The following is a 21,589-nucleotide window of genomic DNA, read 5'->3' as shown; positions in this document are numbered from 1 at the left end:
TTATTTATAGTTGTTCAGAATTTTAGACATAAAGCGAGAAATTTAAGTATATTTATGATGTAATAAAGCAGTGAGATGATAAATTAAAAAAAAATTGTGAAAGTTTTAATTGTGTGTATAAATTATAATATGGGAAATGAAACGCGCTATGATTTAAAGCGCCTCGATACAATTGGTTGATTTGTATAAGTAGCGCCGTAGTATGGCCAACCTTATCATTCAATGTTTGTTCTTTATGTTGTTGGTTCTGTATTAGTTACTTCACATTGTTCTAACAGCTGGGCGCCAGCTGATAGAAAATGAGCGAGAAAAGTCAATAAAGGTGCGCTATTTTGATTGATAACGTGGCGATATGGTATGGTATTAAATAGTATTTTTGTGTAAAACAGGTGAATTCAGTGTATAATACTGTATAAAATGGCCGTGCAAAATCTAGCTGTCAAGTTGTGTGGAATTCTTGAAACTCAACTTGAAGAAGGTAGGTGCGTCGGTTCACTATCACCAATGTTTTTATTTCGATTGAAGTGCTTGATTGCAATTTAAAAGCATTATATTTATAAATCAATTATTGAAACACGGTAAAAGTATATACTACATGAAAATAGTGTTGTGATCATCTCGATTCAGTTATATCAAATAATAATTCGATTGATGATAGTTAATGTCACATTTCACGAGCTTTTTCTGTCACTAGCTAGAGCTTGGCGCCTTATAAGGAGAGGAATACAGCACCTACATTATATTATAAACTGTTACAGTGTTGTGTACATAAGAGATTTTAATTTTATGATGGCTATTATTATTCTCGAATATTATGACATACATAAATCTTTTATAATAGTATTTCAGAAATAAAAAACAATTATAATGCATTTATATCTTTACACTTTTATAAAAACGTAATTCTACAGCTCATAAGAAATTGTGAGGAGGAGGTATGCAGTATAATTTTAATAAAAAAATTGTCAGATAACCTATCAGATTTTAACAATGAATTTTTTAACTTATTGAATGGCCTGTGATGAATGTTTCTTTTAGAGGTAACAGCACGAGAGTGGCGATTACTCGGCCAGGAACAAGATGGTTCACAGATCCTCACATGGATATCAACAGCAAAGGATGATAAGGAAGTTCAGAACATTGGTGTCTATGCCAATAAAACTAAAACATTGTCTATACTCCACACATTTGATGATAAACTGAACATAATCCAAGCTTCTGTGAATGCCACACACACTCTACTAGCCTATGTGGTGAAGACACTACCAACAGATGATTCAGAAGTAAAGGAACCTCTATACTGCCCATTTCTGATCTGCTTGCTTCCTGATAAAGAGCGAGTGCCTGAAGAAGTTGAAGAGTGCTCTACGAAGCAGATAATGCTGCAGTATGTTTATGGAAAGACCAATAAGTACAGTCCCGGTATAAGGAATGATAGATTCTTGCTTTTTAAACATTTAGAGTGTAAGTTGTCATGCCATTTAAGCCACTTCTTTTAGTTAATTAAGAGGTCAATAGAGGGTTCAGGTTGACCATAGTTCAAAGTAGTAGCAAATGAAGGCAAGCTCTTTTTTGGTAAAATTGACACATTTTTTTAAGAATATACCATTTGATGAATAGTTTTTTTGCACAAATAAATACAACAATAAATTTAAATAAATAAAAAAAAACACAAGCAATAAATTTAACAGCCCATATAATTTGAATCCACAACCTCATAGTTGACAGTTACTCTGTGACTGGATGTCAATGTGGCAATAATAAATATATCTTGTTATAAAATTGCATTATGTTATATATTAAATGATTATGATTTTAGGTATAAAGATCTACCGCACCCCAATGTTTTTAAATGAGTTTGATGATGGGACAGAGAAATGGGGCTTTGACGGCATCTACCCTGAACCTGAGACCATTGTCAAAGTATTCTCATGGGCGCAGTGGGACTGTGTCAATCAGGTAATCTCACTAATATAGATTGGTTCTGTGATGATGTTTGTTAGCATATCACTCATTTACTACTGAATAAATATTTTTCATAGATAAATCCTGAATTAACATAGAAGCTTCTTTTTAATTTGAGCAAATGCTCAGTGCTTTTATTCCAAGAATAATGTGCAAGTGCAGCTGCAAGTTAAATATTATATAAAAATATGATAATTGAGTAGTGGAGGAAAAACACACTCAGTTTTGAAATTAACATTAAAATTATTGTTGACTTCAAATCTTTTAAACCAGTGTAGTACACTTGGCTGTTATACAACTTAAAACAAGGAAAATGGGTACAGTGATAAGTTATAATTTTATGAGTCAAGTGGCAGTTAGATAATTTATGCACAAAATAAACATTTGTTGAATGTGTGGTTATGCACTGGATAATAATTCTATAAACTGCGTTTATTAATATATGGATAGTCAAGTAGTGCGGATTTATATTTTTCCTAAGTATAAGCCACTCCCGTGTCTGTGCGCCTGTTTTAACAGGGGCATAAAAAAAGATTCCTGATTGCAGCCATGCCGTACATATTGTATAATATACAGCCCCTTAAACCGCTGTCGCTCCTAGGCCACGGTCTATAAGGACATATCCAAAACTGTACCCAAGTACCTACTTTATTTCGTGGTCCTTGATTCGCTTGATACTTTTTTAAATTCTATTATTAAATGAATTATATTTTGCAGAATTTAAACACTGATATTCAGTTACCGTAATTTTATTTTGTATCCAGGTCCTCTACTACATCCATTTCCGTCAATCAGCGCAGAGCTTCGCGGAGGGCGAGGAGGTGAAGTCTCCGTCGGAGGCAACGCCGACGCTCTCCGCGTTGCAGTTCCACGCTGACCTGCCTCACGAGACTGTCGTAAGTGCTAAGATATGACCTTATGGTGTAGCTAATTTTAAGACCAGTGTATCCTTACCTAACTATACAGTGCTTAAAATATAAATAAGTACAATTAAGCACCTCCTTTTTCACACTTACTTCCACCTAAGTTTAATATAAGGATTATATTGTGTCAATAATATAATTGATCTTTAAATGTAGAATTATGTCGTGTGTAATTTGTGTGGAAACGCGAAAGCAGTTCGCTCGTGTCATTATAATCGCAACGACTGCTTATGCAGCGTCACCTTGAATGGTTTGCATAGTGTAGCAGTACTTCGAATTGTGTTTTTCAGTCTAACACGTAATTCTTATGTTACGTGCCACAATGCCCAGTAATTACACTCGCAAAAATTGTTGTTCAAATCAGAACATAACAGTCCTTGCCAGTGCCAGATTTATATTTTTTTATGAGTGTAGGCCACTTTATTTCCGTCGTACCACGTAGGTAGGCTTATGTATGTATGGAGGTTTCTAAAATACTTAATAATTTTCCGTTTGTTTGTATTATGGAAGGCACTAAAGTTAAATAAACGAATGATTACTTAAATCGAGTGAGCGTCCTCTGAAATCTGCCGCCCCTAAGAAGCTGCCGCGTATAGGCCGCGGCCTATACGGCCTATTTACAAATCCAGGACTGGTCCTTGCATAGTGCTTCATGGAAGTAGAAACAGACCTTGCAGTGATACCTACTTCTTACCCAGACGTACTGCTTAAACATAATAGAAGCCTAACACATGTTGCTAGCAACATGAAAAATCCCGCGTTGTTTTACCTAGAAAATGACTTTGTTGTGTTTTTCCACAGCAAAGATTGCAAATCTTACACCTTGGCAACTACAATCAGCATTTTTAATATTTCATAGAAGCATCGCGTTTGTCACACACGCAGCACATTTTTATTGCACTATTTTCGTAAGAAGGTGATGCATTCGCGCAAATTTAACCTGTCGTTATTTTTGTCTGATGACTGTTTTGTTTTGGCAACTATCTTAGTACAATAGTTACGGGAATAAGTTTTTTTTTGTCGCTGGAGTCATTTTTTTTTATTGCTTCGAATGACTGATGGTAAGCGATACGATCGAGCGTAAACAGTAGAAATACAATCCAACACCTTCAATTACAAAGTATTGTTTGGTATTGAAATTAAACTAATTTTCGGATTCTATCGCGGTGCTGGTATTTTATTTTCTCCCGACGTTTCGAAGACTTTGCAGCCTTCATGGTCACGGGGGGGACCATGTTGTTTGGTATTCCACTGCGCTCGCCTTCCTGAGACATGAGGTGTTAAGTTTTATTATGGCCAGTAGTTATATTGGTTACAATGTTAATCGGAACACAACAGTGACTACACACGGCTGTTTGGCGGCAGTAATAGATATTGCGGTTACCGCCAGTCTGGATTGGTGATTTGAAGATATTTTAATGGTAGCGCTAAAGTTACTTACGAGTACATCATAAAATATAGCCTACATTTAAGACCGTTTCCAAAATTCCAGCTTTATCCATGCTAATATCGTCCATATTTTCTGATTCTCTTACTCCTATACGTTTAATATACATCTCAAACTAGGGTCAGCGCAAAATGTACACGCTGTGGAAAATACTACGCTTAGTTTTTAGAATGGCCTGCACAATCGATCCTACATCATGTGAATTGTATTAATTAAAATATTCAGTAAATATTCAGTCAGTCCGTAGGCTTGGTGCTGTTCGGTCATCTCTTAACGTGCGCCCTTACTACGTTTTATTAAAAACATCAGTGTGTCTCAACATTTTTCCTAGTATATTTTTGAAAATGGATACCCAAAGTTGTGGCGTCTGCAGAGATCACTTGACGGAAGGAGCCAAATGTTCAGTGTGTCACTTGGTCCTACACTACCAATGCGCGGGTGTCACCGAGACAGGCTTCAGGAAATTGGGTGATAGAAGACTCACTTGGAGGTGCGCTAAATGTAAACAATCAACTACTACCAGCGAACAAAATTCGCCAAAGCTCGACACGGAATCGCGTGTATTAAAAGAAATTAGGGCCATAAGTGCAAAGTTGGCTCCTTTGGAATTACTGGCAGAAGATATTAAGGCTCTTCGCTCAGAATTTGCGCAGCTGCAAACCTCAGTAATAGAGTCTAATAAAACAATAACGGAATTCAATATAAAAATCAAGGATTTCGAGCAGCGTTTGGCTCAAGTGGAGAAGATTCAAAACCAAGTTAACACCTTACAAGCCCAAATAAATAAGTCTGAGGAGGAAATTAATGCCAGAGATCAGTGGTCACGAATGAATAATCTTGAAATCAAAGGCATACCTCAAAATAATGGCGAAAACTTGTTCGACATATTAACAACCATTGGAGCTAAAATTCAGTATCCCATCACTAAGAACCAAATCAACTTTATCACAAGAGTACCAACACTTGTTAAGGACAACATAAAACCAATTATTGTATGCTTCAATAACAGATTTGTGAAAGAGGACTTTATTGCAGCAGCCAGGATTTCTTCTAAGTCGTCCGCATTTACAGCTGCATACTTTGGATTACCAGGTCAGCGCAGAGTATTCATTAATGACCACTTAACAGCAAAAAACAAGCTACTCCTATCCAAAGCAAAGAAAGCCGCTGCCGTAAAGGATTTCCGTTATATCTGGGTAAAGCATGCAAAGATACATATAAGAAAAAACGATACCTCGCCTGTTCTTGTGATAAATTCAGAAAAAGACCTTACAAAAATAATTTAATGCCTATGTTTAGCAATTTAGTGTCTATAAATTATTGTTTGATAATACATACGTCGCTAAATGTTGAGAACCACATCACTGTGTGTGCTACTCACGTTTTTCATCAAATACTGTGTCACTGTGCAGTGTGTTGCAAAGAAACGGTGAAATTATATTTTTATTTAATATTAAGTTGCTATACAAATTTAAATCTTAGATTCTTATACTTAGAGCTTATATTCAGTGGCTGTTCATTGTCGATTAGGATGTGTTGTGCTTGGGACCCGGTCACAATAGCCGCCTTTGTTTCTATTCATTTCACCTTAGTAAGTAATAATTCGAAGTTAAAGATTTCTAACAACCGTGTTTTAATGTGTGCTTTAAATAAATTTAGATTTACCCTCTCAAACTTAACTTATGTCACTTTAAATACAAAAATTGTAACTCTTTGTGTATGCTATTATATAGTTTTTTGGATCCGCAGCATAAATGGTTCCTTCATCTCTTAGTATATACTATCAGAATGTGCGTGGGCTACGTACGAAGACTAATAATTTCTTTAGGAATACGTGTTTAAGTTCCTATGATGTGATTATAATTACTGAAACATGGTTAGTTGATGGAATAGGTAACACTGAGCTATTCGACAATCGGTACTTGGTATGGAGACGTGACCGAGACTACAGACTGACATCGCAATCGCTTGGTGGAGGCGTTTTAATCGCCGTTAGGAAAGATTTGACAGTTTTTGAAAGATGTGATTGGCGAAGCTCAGCAGAGGATTTATGGGTTACTATTTCACTAAAGAAAAGGCGACCGTCAGTTGTTTATAATATAAATATTTGTGCACTGTACTTGTGTAATGAAAATTTTGGTAATTCGTATAGCACTCAACTGTGTAATTTCACTAATAACCTCAACACAGTAATATGTAGCCACCCTCTGGATAAATTTATTATAATAGGTGATTTTAATTTTGGCAATCAAGTAGAGTGGTATGATTCCCCTGACAGTAGTGAATTATTACCTAAACATCATCAAAATCGGTTACTCTCTGACTTCTTTGACACTATGAACCTATGTAATTTATCCCAGTATAACAAAGAACGAAATATGAATAATAGACTCCTCGATTTAGTTTTCGCGAATGATAAAGTGGAAGTCATTGAGTGTTCTGATTCTCTTGCTGTACCCATAGATCTTCACCATAAGTCATTGCTTATTTATACAAAATATATTGAAATAGATAATTTGCTTGACAAGGTAACTGCCAAATATATGTATCGCAAAGGTAATTATGGCCCAATTAACAGTGCTCTTGCCAACATCGACTGGGATGAGTTTTTAAAATGTAATAAATTAGACGATGCAGTAACTAAGTTTTATAGTAAATTATACGAATTAAGAGATAAATTTATTCCATTAAAATTAGTAACACAGCAGTCTCATCCAGTCTGGTATAGTCGGGCCTTAATAAAAATGCTAAAGGAAAAGTCCAAGTACCATAAAAAGTACAAAATATATGGCAATCAATCTGATTATCAATGTTTCTCTCTGTTAAGACGTAAAGTCATTGAAATTGAACGTTCATGCTTTGATACATATATGAATAACCTTGAAAAAGCAATTATTGATAACCCTAAAACATTCTGGTCATATGTTAAAAACAAGAAATGTTCTAACAATTTTCCAAAAATAATGAGATATCAAGAATCTTCCGCTGATACTGGTGAGAGTATAAGTAATCTGTTTGCTGAATTCTTTTATTCGACCTTTCAGGACACTGTTGAAAATTCCAACTTAATAGATGATTATAATTATACAGCTTATAACAACTCATTGATTAGCTCCATTGATATATGTCCGAGTACAGTATTGAAGCTTCTTCGCAAGCTTGACCTCAATAAATCTGGAGGCTCAGACCTTATACCACCTATATACGTTGTAAATTGTGCCGAAAACATTGTTGTTCCAATTTGTATTCTCTTTAGGCGCTCATTATTAGAAGGAGTTGTTCCGAGAATTTGGAAATCTGCCTTTATAACCCCTGTTTATAAAAAAGGCAACAAGGCAGAGGTTACTAACTACCGCCCTATCTCAAAGCTGTGCCTATTTTCGAAAGTCCTTGAAAGAATAGTATACTCAGCAGTCTATTCTGCCTTATCCTGTAACTTTATTAATGAGCAGCATGGCTTTCTTAAAAATAGGTCCACTACGTCCAATCTTACTCTGTTCAATGAGTTTATAACTGAATCTCTCAGTCTCTATGCTCAGGTGGACGTAGTCTACACTGACTATAGTAAATGCTTTGATCGAATTGACCATCAAATACTTTTGAAAAAGCTTATGGCTGCAGGTATACACGGTGACCTCTACCGGTGGTTTGCGTCATATATTGACAATCGCACTCAGGCTGTGGTACTCAATGGACACACATCTTGTTGGAAGTCTATACCATCAGGCGTCCCGCAGGGGGTCCATACTCGGCCCTCTATTGTTTACTGCATTTATAGGAGATATAAAAGAATGTTTTCGTAATTCAACTATATTATTATACGCCGACGACATGAAAATTTTTAAATCCATCCGCCTAGAGTCGGATGCCTTAAAATTCAAGAAGATCTTGATAGGTTTGCTTTATATTGTAGTCGCAATAAATTACAATTAAATGTGTCTAAATGCTATAATATTACATTTTCTAGGCAAAATCAATCATAGACGTTAGCTACAACTTCAATAACGACACCATTGTTAAAGTGAATAGTATAAAGGACCTCGGTATTATACATGATAGCAAATTACTCTTTGATAAGCACATCAATGAAATTACATGTAAGGCGTCTAAGGCGTTAGGTTTTATTTTAAGAACCACCGCTGGTTTTCGATCACTAAAGCCACTAAAGGTCTTATATTGTTCATTCGTACGTAGCCATCTCGAGTACGCATCTCAAGTCTGGAATCCTCAATATGATACATACATAAAGAGGTTAGAAAGAATTCAAAGGAAATTCTTAACATATCTTGATTTTAAAGCACGTCAATCGACGCCTGGATATTATGCTCGCTGTCAAAAGTATCACTTCTTACCACTAGAAATTAGACGCCAAATTAATGATATTTGCTTACTCATGAAGATAGCTAATGGCACTATTGATTGCCCTGATTTACTTGCAAGAATATCTCTTCGTACAAATCTCTTAGGCCTCAGACAAAGAGGGATGTTAAGTGTGTTGTTTGCTAAAACAAATTATAGGAGAAATTCATTTTTGCTTCGTAGTATGAACAACTTTAATAGTCTGCCTCTGAACCTAAACATCGATCTATTTTGCACCAGCACGACAACTGTAAAACGATTGTTATCACAGCAATTCTTTACTAATAATTAATTGAATACTTTATAAAATACTTATGGACACAATGGCTTAAATTTTAATGTAATGCCGTGTAAAAGTCCTTCCTAATTTCGATTATACATGTAAGGCGCTTATTTAAGTTATCTATAGGTGGAGGCTTATTGTCAGCAATTTGTTAGAATATATTGTTGTATAATTGTAAATTAGTCTGTAAGCCTTCCTAAAATGAAATAAATAAATAAATAAATAAATAAATTACTTAACATAAATGTTGAAATTTTGGCCCAAACATCTACAACACTTCCTTAACCCCTATAAGTATATAATACAAGGCGAGTATTATTATTTATATTCTATTTTATCCGTGGAAAATCATGGTACGAAGACCGGTTCTTTTGGAGAGCTTGCGCGGTGATACAGATCTGATTAAGAGAATAAAGTGGTCAAAATTTAAAGTCATTTGTAACCTCACTCACTTTTTTCGCTGTGCGTATTCCGTCCCATGATGTGATAGGGAGCGAGCCTATCGCCATATAGACCACAAATGTCAGACTCCGGACTGATATTGAGCAGAAAACCCAATATAATTTTGTCCTGTCTGAGGCTCGAACTAGAGACCTTAGCACTGCAGTCGTACCGTAATTCCACTACACTACCGAGTCAGTCTTATTTCATATGCAAGCATGTCAAAAAACCTTTGATCTGTTCCAATTTTAGACCGAAATTATGAATTCATTAAAAATGGCGGTAACACGTATTGATGTAGTTGGGGTTTTTACACCTTATTATTAATTATACATGGTAAGTGTCCTCTCCCAGATGAACATCCCGCTAAGCCTGCCGAACGTGTCGAGTTCGTCTGAAGGCGCGGCTTGCGGCGCGTACGAGGACGACCCCATCCCGCTGCGCGTGCACGACTGCAGCCTCGACCTGCAGATAGTGTGCGACCAGCGCGGCATACTGTGCATCTGCCATCACTATCTGTACAAGGTAAGGAATTACTTTCTCCCATTTGTTCTTCACCTTACGTATCTATACTAATATATAAAGCTGCAGAGTTCGTTTGGTTGAACGCGCTAATCTTAGGAACTACTAAACGGTTTTTATTATTTTTTTTACTAATAGGAAACTACATTACACCTAGCTATGGGCTATTTTTAATCCGGGAAATTATTTCATGCGGGCGGAGCCGCAAAAGCTATTATAAAATTATCTAACGGATTTTTATATGGCTTTTACCAATGGACGGATTTAAGACGAAGTTTATGTGTATATTCATTAATATTTTGTACGACAAATAAATTATGGATAATATAATACGAAGCAGGTCGCTAGTTAAACTAATGTCACGGCGACGCAACATATTTTTTAAAGCATGTTGGTGGTGGGATGATTATACCCGCCTGAATAGCAGCAACCGAACAAAAATGTAAAACCCGATATAGTACCCCATGTAAGTGTACCCCGGTTGAAAACAGGCCGGCATAATTGTATCGATTGGTAACGTATTTTTTCCGTCAGTCGACACCATATGGAATCAACTCTACCAACAGGTGCAGTGGGTCATTGCGGTGTCAAAATTAATAAAGTTTTTTTGACATACATACAAATGACTTATTCCTATTGGTTTAATCTCAACATTGAACGAAGCGATTGAAATTGGTCCTTATGGTACACGGAACAATGAGGTTTTTTTTCAGCCCTTAGACGACTCGACCACATCCCTAGTGATGGAAGACAGCGCGGACCTGAAGGACTCTGGTGTGAACTTCGCGTACTCCATCACGCTGCTGCAGCACGGGTGCGTGGTGCACAGCGTGGTGCCGGACCTGCCGTGGGCGCTTGCCAAGTCACTACGCCCTTCCTACACGCTATATGAAGGTCACTATAGTTGTCTTCAGCAAACATGATGAGTTGTCACATTTTTTAGGTTAATGACAAGTACAATTTTTTGCTGTACAAAGTGCAATCGTGTCCAATTAATTTTGTTGAGATATTTTAAGAATTAAATGTACCTTCTATAACCACCTAAACCGCTAAACAATTTTGAATGGACTTTAACTCGGATAGACCAAGTCTTGTATTAACATATAGGGTAGTTTTTATCTCAGAATTGTGTTCATATGTCCTGATAGGATGTCTACGAAGGCGGGGCCATAAAAACCCTAGTCAAGAATAAATGGAAATTTATTCTTTATCTTCTTATACCATCTTATTTACAGATAACCATCTTCTGGTGAACATTCCGATGCTATACACCCATCTGATAGACATCAGCCTCTACCACGAGCCGTGCTGCCATATCGTTATACCCGTAGATGAGCGCGAGAGCGGGCCAAGCCTGGCGCCCATCCTCGGCTGGGGGCCGCACGCGATGGTCGACCTTAACACCCTAGACATAGTGACTGTTTCCGTCGCCGATAAGGACCTGGCTGCTACATTTAAGAGCAACACGGCGATAGAGAACAAGCTGGCGATCATGCACTATCTGATACTGCACGAGGGGAACATGGACTTGGCTGAAGAGGTATGATAATGGAAAACTTACATATGTTTAATGGTCTTTTGTAGTTTAAAGTTGCAGGCAGTATTATTAATTAAATAAAACTTTGGAGTGGACGTCGGACACGTAACGTGTTTAAAATATAGATAATATTAATTTAAGATCATTATTGGTTTATTGACGGCGATCCGTGATTCTACTCCAACTGGCCGGACGCATTTTGTTTGTTATTCTAACAGGATGTGCCTGGAGTAGATCTCTCAGAGAGTTGAGGGGTTCGGCGTCAGAGAGGTCCTCATAACATTAGGTGAAATGTTTTGGCAGCTGGTGTCGTGGTCGTGCGTGTCGCAGCGCGAGGGTCTGTGGGGGCTGCAGCGCGTGCTGCAGGAGTACCTGGTGGGCACGACGCATGCGCTCACGCGCCGCTCGCTGCCCGCCTCCGCGCTGCCGCTGTGCAACATGCTGCCGTTCACGCTGCACCTCAAGTTCGCTGACGTCAAGGTCGATGGCACCACTCAAATACTTTTTACAGTTTAACAAACGAGGAAGTAAATGTATGATTGCTATAATTGGAAAAACTAAATGTTGACGGTCCTTACTCTTTGGGGATTTCTTGAGGCTTTTACACATAGATTAGAACAGTGATAATCAAAATGTGACTTGCTGGGAAAGTAAAAATCCAAAATTGAACATAGTCTTTGATATGTCAATATTCTTAAATTACGGCGTAGGTTCTTCGCACCGTTTTGTAATTAACAACTTGACTGCGGCACACACACCTGTTGCGTTTTTAGGCACGCAACGTCAGTGCAGCATCATATTATGCTAGGCGTGTTATAAAAATATATTTACAAGGATGCACACAAGAAATTACACGCATGAGAGCTACAGTAATGAAGCATAATACATACGCTGTTTATCATGTAGCCGATGCGAACACAACAGTCTGTGTTGTGTCATTGCACTGGCGATGCACTTATTTTTACACGCTAGGTGTGTGGAGTTGCACTTGCTACGTGAGTGTGAAACAATGGGCCGTGCGGATAATGTGCCGCACGTACGATAATTCATTGTTTAGGCGCCGCAATTTACGTGTGAAAGTGGTGGAAATGGTCACTAAACTACCGTATTAATTGGAATGTTATTGGTGTACAGGTGCGCAACATGTGCGTGTCGGTGTCGCAGGAGAAGCTGTGGAACAGCGCGGCGGTGGTGCTGGCGCCGAGGCAGCGCGTGTGCCAGTTCGCGGAGGACGTGTGGACGCGCGTGTGGGCGCGCCTCACGGACCGCGCGCCGCCGCGCCTCGCGCCGCAGCAGGTCCTCGACAAGCTGCGCGTCAGTCTGCACTGCTACCAGGTACGACTACATGCCACAAATAATATTCCCATATATATTACTGTGTACGTTGACCGCCGAATTTTGATTCTTAGTAAAACACTTTCGTCTGTGCGTTCTCCAATTGACACATTAGTCATTTTTTTTATCGAACCCTCAATTTACGTGTGTTTAGCCATAGCTGCGCTATTCGGTTTCTCCTTTGAGTTTGAAGCTTACCGTACCAAATTTTATCAAAATAGACAGAGTTACCTCGTACTTCCGCATTTATAATCTCAGCATGGGTTGGACAAATGTATAGGTAAATATGTAATATGGTGTAGCCGGAGGCGCTGTCGCGGTGCAGCACGCCGCTGTCGCCGAGCGCGGCGGGTCCGGCGCTGGGCGCGCCGCAGCGCCGCTCGTCGGTGGGCAGCGGACAGGACCTGCTGCCCTTCTTCGAACTAGACGTCTGCACTGCTAGCAAGCAAGAGCATATTATTGCCGCGGTGAGTCACGTAGTGTTAGTTGGGTATTAATTATGTGAATAATCCAGTTTTTGTGTCATTTTAATTACTGATGATAGGTTATATAGAATGTAGTACAACGTAGCGCAAAAGATATTTGGTAATATATGATTTGCTAGGTGATGCTCGCAGTTTCGTCTACGTAAAATGTGTTTTCAGCTACAAAAGTCCCTAAAGCATTGTAGCGATTCATAGCGCCACCTGTTCGAACCAAACGCAATTTCTTTGAAAAATCAGATAAAAAAAGGTATTTCCCATGCGAGCAAATTACCGGAACAAAAGTATCATTGCGCGTATGGAATTAGATTTAGCTGTTTCTGAGTTCACTTCTAACAAAAATCCAAATATTTTCACAAACTTTCACATTTTTAATATTTGTAAGGCAGTATATATTATGGCGCAAACCTGATAGTTTATTATAATCGTATATGTCCTGATTGGAGTGATAAATTGTGACACCGTTTTTAGAACATTGATATGTGTTGATCCACTTCGTCCGTGGTGAGTGATTTTGAACGCACATGATGTCTTATTATAATGTAGGACTGTGTTTGTTTGAGGCTTTCCGTAGCAATCGGAGTCATTGCCTCCTGTCCCTGACTTCTTCATGTATCGAAGTGCCACGTCGCTATAGCTGGTATTCCCAACATACCAGCCTCGGGTTCCTAGTTTGATGAGACATCTCAATGTTTTCATCAAGAACAAAGAGCTAATAGGAGCTTGCTCTCACTTTACTCGCTCATAACCAGAACCTACGCGAGGTGAGCGTGCACCTGATGCGCGAGTGCAGCGGGTCGGGCGGGTCGAGCGGGGCCGGGGGGGCGGGCGCGGGTGGCGCGAGTGGTGGTGGTGGTCGCGGCGTGGAGTCGGGCGTGCACGCGGTGGCGACGCGCTGGGCGTCGGCGCAGCTGGACGCGTCGCGCGCGCTGTGTCGCGCCGTGACGCGCGCCGCCGCCGCTGCGCCCGCGCACAACCAGCATCGCGGCTTCACATTCATGTATGGATTGCGAACCTCTTGCACCATTGCGAGGTTTTTCATCATTGTGTTGTCGCTTTTCTTGGTTTGACGATTTTCGCGTGAAGTAGCTGCCTTTGACGGTTGTGTTGAGTTGCTCTTATTTTTACCGTGTGATGTGTTTAGTTTTCCTAAATAATGGACGTGTGTGCTTCGTTTGGTTACGTTCTTTTGTCTATTTTTAGTGGTTTTGTTGGTTTTATTGGTGCGTTCATTTTTTGTGATTTGTATTTTGTTTTTTTTTTTGGCTTGTTATGGGAATGTTTTAATGTGTCACGGATAATTTACGGTAAGTTTAACTTTCGTTACTGTGTTACCTCTTAACACTGGTTTAAGTTTACAGCTTTACTCAATATTAATGAAGTGATGCTCCAACAGCGATGAGATGGAGCCAACGCACGCATTCCTGCTATTCAAGATCCTCGAGCAATACTACCTGGCGGCGGACTCGATCGCGTTCCCGCTGCCGCAGGGGTTCAGCTCGTTCTTCACGTACCTGGGGTACCGCGCGCTGCCGTTCCACGCGTTCGTACAATACGTGCACAGGAACGTGTTCGAGCTGCAGATAGACGTCATGAAAGCTATTATTGCTTGTAAGTATTATTGTTTCTTTTTTAATATTGATCTTTTTACTGTTTTAAACGCAAGTTTTACTGATAAATACATCCATTTGAATGCCTCTATTAATCCGTAAACTTTTCGTCAAACCCATAAACCCCTATCCGATCGCTTCATCACATGTTTCCTTCATTCGCGTAACTGACCACAATGACTGCGGCTTCACATACTTAACGTATAAAAATAAGCGTTACGAGCATGCGGTTCACACGACAGGTGTATCCCCATCGGCTACATAACATTGTTTTTATGTGTTTGGTTGCATTAGTGTAGCGCTTATCTTGACACGTTATGCACGCTAGACGTGTGCTCCTTTGTAGTTTTTAATGCGTCACCTGTGGTGCACTGGTATTGCTCGTTTAATTACACAATAGGTGTGGGCTGCAGTCAAGGCACTAATAAGTTTGTGCGTTGACAAGAATAATGGCAAAAATGATTTGAACACAGGTAAGGACGACGAGAGCAAGACTGCGGTGAATAACAAGCTGCGGCTGATCCAGCTGGTCGGCGAGGGCCGCGCACGGCGTGCGCTTGCGGCGTGGGGCGGCCGCGCCGCACTGCTCGTGCGCGCGCGCGACCACGCCGCCACGCTGCTCAGCGGCGGCGCCAGCCACCACCACGAGCACGCGCGCCACCGCCCGCTCAGCGACACCGGTCAGTACACACACAGCACACGCGCCACCCGAGCACACCTGTGCCGGCGGGGGCGGCCGCGCCGCACTGCTCGTGCGCGCGCGCGACCACGCCGCCACGCTGCTCAGCGGCGGCGCCAGCCACCACCACGAGCACGCGCGCCACCGCCCGCTCAGCGACACCGGTCGGTACACACACAGCACACGCGCCATCAAACCAGACCTGTTTGAAATTGTAACATCCCCTTCAGCTGAAGTTTACCCTGGCTGGCTTCACGGACACCTTGCTATCAACTCAGAATACTAGCATGAAGAGGCAGGTATGTTTTTATTCTTGCTTTACACACTATAAAGTCAATACATACAATCTTGTTCTTCATATTTAAATAATGGCAGGAAATCATAATTTTTTAAAGTATGGATGTTACGTATAGTCGTATTTGCTCTCCACCTAGTGATCACAGCCCTTAAGGATCATGTTTGTTTGTGGAATACATTGCTATAAAGCTTGCTATTAATAAAAAATTACCTACCTATTTTATATTTCTATTTTCAGCTGGAATTGCCGCCCTGCCCTCTGGCGAGCGTCTCTCCCCATTGGACACTTTTTTGGATCTTCTGACAGCCAAGGCAAGCCTCAACGAATTGGACTTCAACCTTATAATAGAAGCTACCTTAGCGTCTGTGCAACAGGATAACTCTGCGTAAACGTGACATTTAATCTACTGGAGATTTCATTAATATTTCATATTTATTACTTAATATCTTTAAGACCTCATGCGTGCAAAGAAATGTGGGTAGAATAGCTAGACTTAGGTCAGGCCCAGTATGGCGTATGTACTTAATTTTGTACTTTTTGATCTCTATTAACGTGACTTATAGAATTATGAATAAATACGGGAAAATTACTTTCAATATGAATATTCTATGATTAATATGTTTTTTGTGTTCCATATATATGTGCGTCGCTATTACGGTATCACAAGCCAGGCCTGTCATAAAAGATCTCTAGCGTGCTGGACCACCAACCAGGCGTGTTATAATAAGGGCTATAGTCTAAGAGCCCGTGAACCCCAGACCTTCGTTATTTTATAAAAGCTGAAAGTTTGTCAGCGCATGCTCCCAACACAGGTAACAACGATGGGCCATTATGAAGTTTGGGCTACAGTGGCTTTGGCAGGTACACGGTACTAAAGGTGTGTAAAAGGTGTGTGTGTATCAAAAACGTCTGGCTAACGAGGAAACATTATTTACTTATTACCCAAGTACTATATATAAAAATCAGCTTTTATACTATAACGTAAATAAAATTTAATTTCATGAACATTAAGGGTGTCTGGCAAGGGATTGCCACGATGTTAAGTGTCTGTCAATGAATAACGTGATTTTTAATAATTTTCTGATGGTAATACCATAAAATCTCTCTTTATTATTTGATGAAACTAGATCGGCATTTTACACACCTTTAGTACCGTGTACCTGCCAAAGCCACTGTGGCCCAAACTTCATAATGGCCCATCGTTGTTACCTGTGTTGGGAGCATGCGCTGATAAACGTTCAGCTTTTATAAAATAACGAAGGTCTGGGTTACACGGGCTCTTGCTCTACTACAACAGCGCGGCAAAATACATACATGTGTTGTGCAGGCTATATACCAACTTCGTGTGGGCCGTATGCTTGTAGCGCTAATTTCACACGTTAGGTGAGTGGAGACGCACTGGCGTTAGCGTCGTGATAAACACGCCAGGTGTAAAGCCCGGGTGGTAATTCATTGTTTTGATGCCTCAGTCAACGCGTCATAGATCATTAAAATAATATTGTCAACAGCAGTTTAATATATTGTAGAACAGTTTTTAATTGAATGGTCTAGTATTATTTTTGTTTGCTGTAGTTTACTTTGCACACCTGTCTTATTCAGAAGAACTGACATCTATGTACTTTAGTTAACTGCACTTGATGTGTATGACTTTGTTTTGTCTGCATTCCTTATATATTCTATTTTTATATCAATTACATGTGGTATTTTGCACTTTAAAACATTTTTGAATTCTAAGTACTGTATTTTCTGATTTTAAATTTTATTTAAAATGTAGAATTATAATTTTGTATAATTTCACATATATCCAATATGGAGTTTGTCTTAAGTTTTTACCAAAGAAGCACAAAGATTAGATTAATTGGCTGTAGCGTGACATTCCATTTATGTGCAATTCATATGTGCAATATTTTAGAATAAATGTGACAAAATAAAACAATAAAAAATATCTAGTATATTTTATTTCTATTACACAATTTTAAGATTAGTTTCGTATTCTTTATGGTGTCATTCTTGAGTAAAGTAAGAGACAGGACAAAATAGTATATATTAGTCTAACAAGGAAAATATTAAACCCACTTGTAAAAGTTGATTATTAGTATAATAAATTAGTTCCAATTCAATTTTCTCACAATAGCATGGTTTGTGTGCTCTGGCTACATTATTTACTTTCATTTGTATGGTACCACTTTTAAACTAGCAGAGCAGTTGCAGCACTGGGCTCCAAGTATATGAAATACAAACCAATGTGGCCACAAGACCATCCTGCTTTAGCTGACTATGAATCCTAAAGCTTAAAATTCTGCAACAGGCATTCTTTGTACTAGTGCTGTTCGCAAACTCACTCATCTTGTAAATGATATAAGATTTGTGACAGTGAGACAAGTCCTTAATTGTAAAAAGGATTGTACGTAACCCAGTGTGCTCTTTGCTGTTGTTTCTCATCTTTATGTGTTGTGAATAAAGACTTATACACATCACTAGCTTGCGGATCTTTAGCGATGCTGTAATTCTTCTTAGTCTTTTTGTATGAAGGATCATCTGCCAACTCCGTAGGGTGAGCACGTTTTGATGAGCCAAAATGACCTCTTGCCTGTTTATTAGGGTTGAACTTTGGTAATGACAGTGGTATAGTCTCAATTTCTTTTTTAACAGCATTACTGGGACCAGCTTCTGGTTCTTCCTTAATTTCAGTCTTAACTTCTGTGCTAGAAGTTGATGGTGTTTCTGATGTAGATTCAGTAAGAGTTTCAACTTTTAGTTTTTTTTCTGATTTTGATTTCTTGCTAGTTTTTCGGTTGGCAATACGTAACGCCATTTTGTCCTTAAGTTTTTCTACATCTTCTTCAGTCCCATTGAGGACCACAACATCATTATCCATAAATGGCTGTTGACACTGAAAATTAAGAACAAATTGTTTTAATTTAGTTTTCTAGTACCACAAAATTGATTTGTGTAAGTAATAAAAACTAGCTGACCCGACAGACGTTGTCCCATCTTAACTATGAATTTGCAGTGCTCTTTCTGTCAATCGCAGACAGTTATTTCAAACAATTGACAGTTATATAAAATTAATATTTTCCTTAAGTTTTTAATTTATTGAATTTTTTCTTTTTTAAGAACCTTCTCCTAACAAACACAACAAAAAAAAACTAGTGAAATCGGTCCAGCCAGTCAGGCGTGATGGTCTGACCAAGGGAAATAGGGATTCATTATTATATATATAGATGTCTTCAAAGAAAAGCTCTATAATACATACCATGTGACATAAATTCTGCTTAACTTCCTTCAGGGCTCTTTCAGCGAGCACACAGCCACAACTCCACAGGAATATAAATCTAAACTTGCCGGTCATTTCAAGCCCACTGATGGGGCAGATGTAAGGGGCACTTCCATTGCCCACAACACCATCAGTGTGGTCGGTCTCTACATGCGCTGGGTTCTTGACTAGTTTCAAATCTTTAATGTCCTGTCAAGATATGTAAGGTTATTTTTTATATGAAATTATTTGCAGTGAGATTTTTGTCTTGTTATTTTAATGTATGACCTACCTTAAGATTTTTGATATGACTAATCGACTCTGGCTTTGTGTCCTTATCAAGAAGAGATTCAATCACTGAACTTTTACTGTATAATCTACCCAATCCACAGGCCACTATGGGCTCCTGAAGCGGCTGTTGCGATAGTGCGCAATTTCGCCATTTGAAGGATCTCTCTGCATCTTTGTCTTTCTGTAAAATAAAGCTTTCATAAGTAAAAGTAACTATTTCATATGACACGAGATAAAAACAATTCCGCACCTGTTCTGGTTTCTTTTTCATACGAACGAGTTCATCTCGTCGGGGAATAGTACCACCATCACAACCCATATTTACGGGTTATAATTTACTGCTTGGAAAATAGAAAGAAATAAACTCGAAATCAGAAATGTTTGTGTACAACAGTGTTCAAATTACAACATTGACATTTGGCAAATAAATAGGTAGGTATTGTCAGATGACGTCAGTAATCAAATGCGTCTGAATGCGTCATATTCAGGCTCAGCAGAGTTTGTCTGTGGTCGTATTTTTTTTTTTTTGGTTTGATTTACTCCTTAAGGAGAAGGCAAAGGCTCTTAGCCATACAGCCTCTGTGGTCGTATTATAAAGAATGTCATTCACGATACAACTATAATCAACGTCCATTTTTTTAATAAACTGTCAAAGTCACATTGATTCGTGTTAGGTTAAGTTTGGATTTTGGAAATAAAAACACAGTTTGAAATATATTTATTGCTCAGATTAAAGAGAAGCTAAGATTGTGAAGTTATTGAAATATAAATATGCCGGATATCGAGATGGAAAGGGTGCCAGAAAACGGTTCAGATTATGAAAGTGACCAAAATAGTGAAGACAATACATTGAAACAAGATAAACTTGTTCGTAAGAAGAAAACTAGGAAACGAGGGATAGTCTACTTATCTACGATTCCTCCGTACATGAATGTAGCTAAAATACGCGAGATATTTAGTCAGCACGGGGATATTGGAAGGATTTATTTACAACCAAGTAATAGTAAGTATTTTAAGGTTATGTTATGAAAGTAACTGATTTTGTATAACTTTGAAGCCATTAAAGGCTATTCAATTTAGGTCAATAACCACCTTTATTAATATTTAGGCACTATATCATTTTTATAACAAGATGTTTAGAAGCAACTTAGTAAGGGTTAAGTATATTGTGTTGGCACTGTTTGTGCCATCTAATTCTTTAACAATAAATTCCATTGTGCATGAAACAGTCTGTAAAAAAGCCTGTTTTATCTATATACCATATCCATAATTTTATTATATTACAGAACAAGGTGAAAAAAGAAAAAGAATACCAAACCAATTTACAGAAGGCTGGGTAGAGTTCCAGAAGAAAAGAGTTGCTAAAGAGGTGGCAGCCAAGCTGAACAACACAAAAATTGGTACAAGAAAGAAATCCCGATACTATGACATGATATGGAATATAAAATACATACCAAGATTTAAATGGATACATCTGAGCGAAAGACTTGCTTACGAGAAAGCAGCACTGAAACAGAGACTCCGAGTAGAGATAGCACAGGCTAAGAAGGAGGCACATTACTTACAGAACAATGTGGAGAAGAGTAAAAAAATTAAGAAAAAAAAGGTTACTGCTGAATAAACTATTTTATAAAAAAACTGAGTTTTATTTTATGAAATATTTTATACATAAGTTCATCTTTATTATTGAAGGTGTTAGGTTAGGAGGCATAACTTAAGCCCCATGTTTTATGACTTCCTAAACCAGGGTAATAATTTTAAATGTTAAGAGATTATTGATTTTGGAATTAACATTGTATGACATGAGAGGACTCAAGTGAGTGTTCTTCAAGGTAATATAAAGTTAAAATATTAGTACCTAGAACCTTCGCTCGCGTAATAAACCATGGGATCAAATTACTGGGATAAAAAGTACCTTATGTGTTAATGTTTTTGTGTTTACTTCTAAAAAATATTCTAACATTTGAATAAATCTTCACATTTATAATATTACTAAATAGAATAAGAATCTTTAGTAAATCAGTAAGTAAAGTACAATAAATGACTGAATCCCTCCTAGCGGAATTTTATCTGATCAGCCAGGTACGCACGAGATACTATAGTGCACTAGTGAGTGCAATACATACTCGTAGATGCACTCTCTTCCTTTACTCTCATTGAC

At 38.5% G+C, this 21,589-nt stretch overlaps 4 protein-coding genes across 7 annotated transcripts; 3 read left to right on the top strand and 1 right to left on the bottom strand.

The window, feature by feature from the left end:
* The first annotated feature begins 247 nt into the window (after window positions 1-247).
* LOC115446584 (protein pigeon) lies at window positions 248-17,827 on the top strand. 4 transcript variants are annotated; one of them, XM_037442719.1, is made up of 15 exons: window positions 248-322; window positions 390-478; window positions 1,039-1,464; window positions 1,820-1,959; window positions 2,730-2,861; window positions 9,773-9,943; window positions 10,654-10,834; window positions 11,176-11,480; window positions 11,781-11,957; window positions 12,612-12,812; window positions 13,115-13,279; window positions 14,047-14,294; window positions 14,691-14,905; window positions 15,378-15,584; window positions 16,119-17,827. In XM_037442719.1, exons 2-15 carry the CDS (start codon window positions 418-420, stop codon window positions 16,268-16,270), a joined length of 2,781 nt encoding a protein of 926 aa, XP_037298616.1. In that variant the 5' UTR covers window positions 248-322; window positions 390-417; the 3' UTR covers window positions 16,271-17,827. The 4 variants fall into 4 exon arrangements, with proteins under 4 accessions (XP_037298616.1, XP_030029163.2, XP_037298618.1 ...); XM_030173303.2 differs by having other exon boundaries at window positions 250-478; XM_037442721.1 differs by lacking the exon at window positions 390-478 and having other exon boundaries at window positions 263-322.
* Window positions 4,664-5,629, top strand: LOC119190552. Its single transcript, XM_037442723.1, has one exon. The coding sequence runs from the start codon at window positions 4,680-4,682 to the stop codon at window positions 5,619-5,621; it is 942 nt and encodes a 313-aa protein (XP_037298620.1). The 5' UTR covers window positions 4,664-4,679; the 3' UTR covers window positions 5,622-5,629.
* On the bottom strand, window positions 17,822-19,927 carry LOC115446583 (replication termination factor 2). The gene is made up of 4 exons (XM_030173302.2): window positions 19,679-19,927; window positions 19,430-19,609; window positions 19,138-19,347; window positions 17,822-18,774 (listed from the first exon to the last, which is right to left on the bottom strand). The coding sequence occupies exons 1-4, from the start codon at window positions 19,745-19,747 to the stop codon at window positions 18,268-18,270; spliced, it is 966 nt and encodes a 321-aa protein (XP_030029162.2). The 5' UTR covers window positions 19,748-19,927; the 3' UTR covers window positions 17,822-18,267.
* Window positions 19,928-20,057: 130 nt separating this feature from the next.
* LOC115446585 (pre-rRNA-processing protein esf2) lies at window positions 20,058-21,066 on the top strand. Its single transcript, XM_030173304.2, has 2 exons — window positions 20,058-20,431; window positions 20,715-21,066. The coding sequence occupies exons 1-2, from the start codon at window positions 20,200-20,202 to the stop codon at window positions 21,047-21,049; spliced, it is 567 nt and encodes a 188-aa protein (XP_030029164.1). The 5' UTR covers window positions 20,058-20,199; the 3' UTR covers window positions 21,050-21,066.
* The last annotated feature ends 523 nt before the right edge of the window (window positions 21,067-21,589 follow it).

The sequence above is a fragment of the Manduca sexta genome, chromosome 25, assembly GCF_014839805.1.
Source record: "Manduca sexta isolate Smith_Timp_Sample1 chromosome 25, JHU_Msex_v1.0, whole genome shotgun sequence".
Lineage (NCBI taxonomy): Eukaryota > Metazoa > Arthropoda > Insecta > Lepidoptera > Sphingidae > Manduca > Manduca sexta.
The sequence above is the reverse complement of the archived record's forward strand: the minus strand, read 5'-3'. Positions and strand labels throughout refer to the sequence as shown.